At 54.7% G+C, this 8,712-nt stretch overlaps 1 protein-coding gene and 1 long non-coding RNA gene across 2 annotated transcripts in view; one reads left to right on the top strand and one right to left on the bottom strand.

Annotated features, from left to right (window-relative positions):
- The first annotated feature begins 469 nt into the window (after positions 1–469).
- LOC125938298 (uncharacterized) lies at positions 470–3,352 on the top strand. The gene is made up of 2 exons (XR_007462663.1): positions 470–2,330; positions 3,193–3,352. It is a non-coding gene; the product is annotated as an uncharacterized LOC125938298 (long non-coding RNA).
- Positions 3,353–5,991: 2,639 nt separating this feature from the next.
- FGD2 (FYVE, RhoGEF and PH domain containing 2) overlaps positions 5,992–8,712 on the bottom strand; it is a 20,452-nt gene continuing 17,731 nt past the window's right edge. The window contains exons 12-14 of the mRNA XM_049653194.1: positions 8,078–8,317; positions 6,785–6,931; positions 5,992–6,448 (exon numbers count right to left, since the gene is read on the bottom strand). Of these exons, the coding sequence (XP_049509151.1) occupies positions 6,233–6,448; positions 6,785–6,931; positions 8,078–8,317 (603 nt within the window). The 3' untranslated portion in view covers positions 5,992–6,232. The remainder of the gene's footprint in view (positions 6,449–6,784; positions 6,932–8,077; positions 8,318–8,712) is intronic.

Below are 8,712 nucleotides of genomic sequence, written 5' to 3' on the forward strand. Positions count from 1 at the left end.
AGTGAGTTCGAACCCCACCTCGGGTTCTGTGCTGACAGCCTGGAGCCAGCTTCTGATTCTGTCTCCCTCTCTCTCTGTCTCTCCCCCACTTGCACTCCGTCTCTCTCTCTCTCTCTCTCAAAAATAAACATTAAAAAAATTTTTAAGAATTATTTGGTAATAAAATTTGGATTTTATGTAAACCAAGTTTTTGTAAGGGGCAGCGTTTTGGTAAAGATACGGCCGATTGTTAAAATGATTCCAGTCTCCCTGAAAAGCCTGGGAAATAGGGGCCCAGCAGAGAATAAAGGAGGAGAAGTCACTCCCCGAGCACCTCCGCATCCGAGAAGGAGCTTACTGGGCGCCACAAGCACTGGGCCCACTGAGGCACAGAAGCCTTCCGAGAAGCCAGAGAGAATATGAAAATGGGAAAAGAGAACCATATGCTAATCGTCCACTCATGTCCTCAGCCCTTTACGGCCTTTGAAACCCTTTTACACCCATGATATCTTTTGACCCTGAAACAAGCCTATTAATACGCAGTGCACGTGTTGGTCATCCTGTTTTATGAATGAGGAAGGAAGCTGGGGCCTGCAGACTGAAGTCACAAGGGAGTGACAGAACCAGGACTCAACATCATGTTTTTAAAATTCGAAATCTGATGTGCTTATTGCTGCTTCCCAGAGAGGTCACAGAGCCTCTACGACCAGTTCTGCTTCCCCACCGTGTGATGTGGGGCAAGTGGCTGAATCTCTCTGCGCCTCCTTATTCTCGTCTGTACAATGGACTCGTGTAAGGATTACATGAGCTGATACGTGGAAAGCACACAGTAAGTGCTCTTTAAACGTTAGCTCTTGGGAGGGTGCCTGGGTGGCTCATTCGGTTAAGCGTCCAACTTCAGCTCAGGTCATGATCTCTCGGTCCATGAGTTCGAGCCCCGCATCGGGCTCTGGGCTGACGGCTCAGAGCCTGGAGCCTGCTTCGGATTCTGTGTCTCCCTCTCTCTCCGCCCCTCCCCCAGTCACACTCTGTCTCTGTGTCTCAAAAAATGAATAATGATCGGGCATCTGGGCCACCCTTGAGGGCTGTAAGCTCAAGACACGGGCAGGTGGGCTCAGGGTGCCAGGCTGGGTGTCCAATGGCGAAGATGAACAACCAGCTCTTTTTTCAGGGGGCGGAGGGCTGAGAGGGGCCGGTTTGCCGATTTCCATGGTGAGTTCTCCCACTGAGACCAGTTTCGAGGAGCGGGGTCCTGGGGTCCAGCCATGGGAGAGAGGCAGGCAGCAGTAAGGAAAAGGCCAAGGGATGAGGCCACAGTCAGAGTTAGGAGCATCTCATCCTGGTCCCTGAGAGAGTCCACAGGAGTGCCATGTGGCCTTGCACATGTCATTTTACGTCTTTGACCTCCATGCACCTCAGTGGAAGAAAAAGAGCACGTGGCCTGACAGAGCTAGTGTGAATCCAGGCCAGAGGATAGGTTTTGAGCACTCACTCAAAACATAAGAGAGTCCTAGAACTCTTTTATGAGAGTCTATAGAGCTCTCTCTGCCAAGTTCTGGGGTGCAGGGATGAATAAAAGAGGGTCAGTGCTGGGGAAGGGCAGGCGTGAAGGTTCTAGAACTGCATCAGTGTGGCCATAGCAACGATTAGTAAGTACGGTGACTGCCTTGCCGTATCTGAGCCTCACAATTCATCCCAACGGTCCGAGGACGGACTGTGGGCCAGAGGCTGGGAAACATGGTGAACAAGAGACAAAGTCCCTGCCCTCCAGGAACTTACGTTTTCAGTGGTGGAGATAGATACCAGTCTTAATGCAAACTGGATAGAGCAGTATAGCTTTGGTGTGATGGAAGGAACGAAGCAGTGTCGAGAGATGACCGGCTCAGGAACCGGTCCTGCCCTTTCGGAGTGAGCTGTCTATCAGAATCACCATCAAGCTTTAAAAGTCTGATGCCACAGCCCCAGCCAAACTCAGGGCTTCTTATTTGAGCTTCGGGTACAACCTGGGCATTGGGAGTGTTTCAAAAGATTCCCAAGTGATTTTAATGACCTAGACACTGAGCTCCCTTAGAGCCAGGACTTTGATTTTTTTCAACTTTTTATCCCCGGATCCTCCATAAATACGGGCATCACAGCATACGGAGGCAGACAGAGCAGGAGGAAAGAGCTGATACCTGCGAATGCCTGTAATAATCACGGGTGGCCCGTCACTGTTCTGAATGCCGGACACGTATCCATTCAGCTGACACCTCAGTCCCTAGAGAGGTAGGACCATGGTTATCCCTCCTTTGACAGGTGAGGAAACCCCCACACCACGGAGTGGCGAAGCCTCGCCCAAGACAACGCAGCCCGTAAGTGGCAGAGCTGTGTGGTGGCCCGGACCCATTAATCCCTGGGAGATACTGCCCCCTAGTGCTAGCTGGGGTCAGACTTTGGAATCCGGTGGGTCTGGGTCTGAATTTGAATACATTTGTTACTCCCTGGCTGGGTGACCGCGGACAGGTTATTCAGTCTTGCTCATCCGTAAAACATGGTTGCTTGAAACAATGCCAAAAGGCCGTTACGGAATGAAGCGAGATGATGCGGGCCGAGTGCTCACCACATCCTAAAATAATAACGCTAGCAATGACGAACATAGGCAGAAATGAATGAGTGAATGAATGAATGCCATTCCTGGAGCCCCAGCGTGCTGGCAGCAATGCCACCTCCTTGTGCCTGCGGAAGGGAGATTTCCCAGAAGGGGAGGCCTTCCAGCTGACTCGGGGTCCACCAGGCCCTCCAGAGATGCCCTCGCCCTGACACCCGCCAGCCTTCTCTCTTCCCTCTGAGTTCTCCCGCCAGGGTGGGGGTGCATGGGCACCAGAGCTCCCAGACTGCTGCGGAGCCTCCAGCTTTTTAGAGGTAGGGACCTTTTGTAGAAGAAATTCAAAGCCCTCGGAGCCTCTGCCGCCTGACAGCCAGAGCCTGGGATGCACAGTGTCAGCGAGTGAGGAATCCAGAGGAGATGCCAGGAGAGGCCAAGGGCTGCCCGGGTCACAGGGGGCCATTTGGGTTCCCAGGGGACAACCCTCTCAGTGTCCATGGCTTTCCAGTGGGACCCCCGAGTTCTTCCAAGTCCAGGCCCTCCCCTACCCTCTGGTCCTTCCACGTTTCCATGACCCCACACTCGTTCGTGGCCTAACAAATGATCCCCTTCTCACTGGGTGCTCCCAGGTAGTGCTTCCCTGAGGCCACTCAGCCCCTGGGCTCTGGCACTGATGTCTTAACAACCCTGCGTAGCACGTTGGGCCCCTGGAGAAGGACAGGTGAGTCTTCCTTTGTTCCTTCCTTTATGTTCCTCTTAACATGGGAAACCACTTTTGTCCTTGGGATTATAGAAGCGATATGCGGTAGTGAAAAAAAATCCAAATCCACAGAAGCACCTAAAGAAGAAAGCAAATCAACCACTCCTGCAGTATATTGGGTAGCCCTTAAAGTGTTGCAGATATAAAACATCTCCATCCAAGCAGGACTGGAATGTTCCACCGCACAATGGTTGGGAATGCTGCCTCCGCTACCCCATGTTATGTGCCCACAAACAAATTATTCAACCAAAGAAGCCGTGGTTTTCTCATCTGTAAAATGAGGATCCAAGTTAGCACCTATTTCTAATATTATTAAGAATCAGGGGCGCCTGGGTGGCTCAGTCAGTTGAGCATCCGATTTCAGCTCAGGTCGTGATCTCAAGGTTGGTGGTTTCGAGCCCCACATGGGTCTTTGGGCTGATGGGTGGGGAGCCTGCTTGGGATTCTCTGTCTCCCTCTCTCTCTGCCTCTCCCCCGCTCACACGCTCTCTTTCTTTCTCAAAAACAAATAAACATTAAAAAAAAAAAAAAGGAGAAAACAGAAGAATCGAATGAAATAATCGCCTCCAAGGCCTTAGCACAGTGCTTGACACACAGTGAGCGTTTAAAAGTGTTCCATCCTGGGGCGCCTGGGTGGCGCAGTCGGTTAAGCGTCCGACTTCAGCCAGGTCACGATCTCGCGGTCCGTGAGTTCGAGCCCCGCGTCGGGCTCTGTGCTGACAGCTCGGAGGGAGCCTGGAGCCTGTTTCCGATTCTGTGTCTCCCTCTTTCTCTGCCCCTCCCCCGTTCATGCTCTGTCTCTCTCTGTCCCAAAAATAAATAAAAAACGTTGAAAAAAAAATATTTAAAAAAAAAAAAAAAAAGTGTTCCATCCTTCTGTGGTTGTTCCTTGCTTAACGCATCCCGGCGGTCTTCCCAAGGCAGCACATTGACATTTAAGCCTTCCCTTCCAACAGCCGCATGGTTCGCTGCATGGTTACAGCAGCTTGTCTGAGTCCCTCTGGATGGGCATAAGTTTATGGGCAAAGGTCTCCCCATTTGGATGGGTTATTTCTGTAGTCTTCAGTTTGGGAGAACTATTGTAAATCATGTCCATGAATCCTGTCCCACTGGCCTGTCTCCTTGCGGTAAATTCTCAGAATTGTAAACGTAGGTCAAAAGGTTAAAATGTTGGGATGTGCAGGGCTCAGGACTTGGACCTCTTCCTTCTGTTTCACGCATGCTTTGGTAGTCTTTTTTTTTTTTCTTTTAAGTTTATTTACTTATTTTGAGACAGAGAGAGAGAGGATGTGTGCACAAGCGGGGGGGGGGGGGGCAGAGAGTAAGAGAGAGAATCCCAAGCATGTTCCGCGATGTCAGCGCAGATCCCAACTTGGGGCTCGAACTCACCAACTGTGAGATCATGACCTGAGCTGAAATCAAGAGTCGGACGCTCAACCGCCTGAGCCACTCAGGCGCCCCTGTTTGATGTACACTTTGACCCCCATCTCTGGGTTGACAGCTCCCACGTTTACATCCCCAGTCCAGACCTGGTACCCGGGCTCAGGCACGCCACCACTGGACGTGGCCAGGAGTGGGTGTCTCAGCTATGACTTGTCCACGTCAGAGATCTGATGTGCTGCTGCTCCCTGACCCGCCGCTTCCACGGCTTTCTTATCTCAGTCAACAGGAGCTCCGTCCTCCATGCAGTCAGGTCAGAGGTCTCACTCAGTGTCACCTTTGGCTCCTTCCGCCTCTCTCACCACGTTCACCCTGTGAGGGAATCTCTGCTCTACCTTCAGAATAAATCCAGAATCCAGTCCCTTCTCATCGCCTCTCTAACCGGGGTTCGGTGTCACAGCCTCTAAACTGTTTCCACCCTGGCCACATTCAGTCTGTCACAACAAGCAGCAGGGGGGAGTCTGTTAAATCAGATGCCCCGCCCCCTAACGACTCTCCATCTCTCAGCCCTTGGAGGGCCCCCACATCTGCCTCCCCTGACTTCACCTTTAGTTTAGGGATGATCTGACTATGATCTGATGTCTTCTCTTAGTTCCTTCCTGCCCACTCTGCTCCAGACATCCTGACCTCCTCACTGTTCTTCACATGTGCCAGGCAGGCTCCCACCTCAGGACCTTGGCACTTGCTGTTCCTTCCACCCGGAATGCTCTTCCCTCTGATATCTGTATGGCTCCCTTCCTTATTTCTTTCCTTAAGGATTTTTTTTTTTAAATGTATTCTTAATGTTTATCTATTTTTGAGACACACACAGAGAGAGAGAGAGAACACGATCAGGGGAGGGGCAGAGAGAGAGGGAGACACAGAATCTGAAGCAGGCTCCAGGCCTGAGCCGTCAGCACAGAGCCTGATGTGGGACTCAGACTCACAAACCACGAGATCATGACCTGAGCCGAAGTCAGACGCTTAACCGACTGAACCATCCAGGCATCCCTTCTTTGGTATTATTTAAAGGTCCCCAAGTGATGCTAATATACAGCCCAGGCTGAGAACCATACTGGTGACCAATAGTCCTGGGTTATCTGGGACTTTCCAGGTCTTAGCACTATGCCCCCAGCACCACCTCAGCCCTTGAGCAAACAGGGATGCTCAGTTACCCCCTCCCCAAAGGAACAAATCCACGTTTTCTGGATTCCAAGTCAAGACACACGGTCTGGGCACTGACGACTGAAAATCAGTCGTTCGTTTGTTTTTTAAAGTTTATTTATATTTTTAAGTAATCCCCACACCCAACATGGGGCTCAAATTTACGCCCCCGAGATCGAGGGTCGCATGCTCTACAGACTGAGTCAGCCAGGCGCCCCTGGAAATCAGCTATTTGAAAGATCAGCTTGGAACCGTGGATGACAGAGGCCGCAGGGACAGCCCATGCCGGGAGCCGGACTCTGAAGGGGAGAGTGGCCAGCTGTGGGTCAGTCAGACAGGTCCCCATCATCGGGCCTCCCGGGGCTCCAGCCACTGGCCGCCCGCTCCATGGCCTTCACCCAGCGGTCCCTCAGCTCCTCGGTTTCAGCCTTGAAAGTGTAGAGCTGGCCTGACTGTTGCAGCTGGAAGAGCCGGGGGTCTGCCTGGGTCCCAGCAGTCACCTGGTAGCCCAGCAGCGGGATGGAGGTGTGAGCCCGCATGTCCTGGGAGGGGAGGAGAGAGCCATGGGCCGCTGTCTTTCTGTTCAGCCCCAATGCCTCAGACAGCCGATTTGAAGGTGATAGCCACATCCCCACCTCTCACTTCCCAAACACCCACGAAGCAGGTGGACTGCCGGGAGGGCATCCAGGAAGAAGAGGACTGGCTGCCCGCTGGACAGAGTCTGGGCCCGGCTCTGAAAGCCACTAACCCTGACGGGAGGGAAGCATGTCCTCACTGGGGCTCAGTTTCCTCCTCGGGCACATGGGCCAACAATACCCACCCCATACACACATGAACTGCGAGAAGGCCAAGGTCTGGGAGGCGGGCGGTGGCATTACCTGAGGGGCAGCGTAGATGTAGAGGACGAGGGGGTCATCCTGGGGGATCACGCACCAACCCCGGGGGCCGCTCTTGCCCCACTTGTCCCCGACCAGCTGCAGGAAGCTGCACATTAGGCTCTGCTCCGACCCTGCCACAGACCCTTTCTACAACCAGAGACGGAGGCTGTCAGGGAACAGAGCGCCCACTCTGTGACAGACGCTGGTTTGGGGGCTTTGACAATCACTATTTCGCAGCCTTGCGGCAACACTGTAAGGAGGGGTTGCTTGTCCCTGAGCCTCAGAGAGGTCCCGTCGCGGGCCTGTGGTCACACAGCTGGCCGGTGGCAGGGCTGCGGTCCAAACCCGGCCAGCCGGAGCTTGGGGCAGGTGCCAGGAGGGGCTTCTCACCTGCAAGTTGCCCCAGGGAACAGAACGGGGGCCTGAGAAGGGAGTGGGCCTGTGGCCTAGCGGGCAGGGAAGGCACGAGCAGGGAGTGGGGAAAACTGGAAAGCGGGCAGAGGTCCACGGAAGGGAACCACCTTGAAACCTGGGAGCTGTGTTCAGCTGGAATGGGGGGAAGGGGTCTTCTCCCACCTCCCTGGGACGGTGGGATGTCAACCTGGCCTTCAACCAGGCAGAGGGGCAGTGGTGGCCAGTGTCTGGGCTGGGGAACATTGTGGCAGGAAGTGAACGCGGCTCGTGCCCCACAGGTGTTGACTGGCAGGGAGGGAGCAGCTTGGGGAGCACCTGTGGGTGTGGAGAGTGGCTCCACCAGCCCCAAGGCAGCAGAGAGAACATACGCGGCAGAGGCCAGACAGCTGGCTCTTAACTTGCTGGGTGACCTCGGATAAGCTGCCTTTCTGGGCCTGGGTCTCCATGGGACAGGTCCCTGAAGTCCCTTCCACTTAGAATGGAGTTTCCAATCTGCCTCTTTCCAGAAGTGGGACCCTGACCTGCAGCCTCAGTCTTCCCATCTGTGAAATGGGATCAGAGACACCGTCTCTCTTCACCTCCGGAGACTTCCGGGGCAGGGCATGGGCATACAGACAGGAACTGTGTGGAGAGGTCGTTGTGATTATTGGATGGGGCCAGAGGACAGGTGGAGAGTCCAGATGACAGCCTAGAGCCAAAGGTTGCTTCCGTTTGGTGACAGGCCCAGCTCTGTTTGCGGTGGAAGGGGAGGGGTGCCCAGGGGCAGAGAGGAGGATGGGAAATGTGACCGCAGCTGGCTTGTTCCTTTGCACCGAGGACGGTGCCAGCACGTGGCGGGCGCCTGCACACGGCTGCTGGGTGGAGATCCTTGGCCCTCACCTCCAGGATGCCCCGCCTCCTGTCCTCCTTGTCCTCGGGGAGCACGCTGCCGGTGAGGAAGGTGTAGCAGTGGAAGCAGACTCTGTTGGGCCTGTTGTCATTGTATTTGAGCTCAGCCCGGTAGTCGGAGCACTTGGCACACACCACCTGGGGGGTGAGGCAGGGGAGGACCGCGTCTGTACCCCGGCCTGGGGGGCGGGGGCATGAGAGCAACCAGGGACAGGAGGAAGACAGAGCAAGCTCCGGGAGAGGGATGGAGGCAGAGACAGGTGGTCTCCCGTGCTGGCAGAAGCCCCGGGGCCTGGAGGGCACGGCACGGGGGAGGGGAGAGCTCAGGCTCTGGGCTCCCCCAGCCGGGGGCTCGAAGGCAGGTCCCCACTGCAGGTGCCTCTTGATTCCCCCTTCGTAAGGGCGGCTGTGAATCCCAGGGGCTTCCCTGCACACACGGCTGCACCTAATCGCTTCTCCAAGCTCTCTCTCCCCTCAGCATCTCACCTGGTTCTCCCACTGCCCCACCAGGTGGAAGCGCTGGGGCTGTCATCCCCTCCCGACAGCAAGGGACTTGCCGAGGGCCACTTGGCTGGCCCTCCACATACGGGACAGGTATTTAAAGCCCCATGGTTTAGCTTTAGGAT

The sequence above is a fragment of the Panthera uncia genome, assembly GCF_023721935.1.
Source record: "Panthera uncia isolate 11264 chromosome B2 unlocalized genomic scaffold, Puncia_PCG_1.0 HiC_scaffold_24, whole genome shotgun sequence".
Classification (NCBI taxonomy): domain Eukaryota; kingdom Metazoa; phylum Chordata; class Mammalia; order Carnivora; family Felidae; genus Panthera; species Panthera uncia.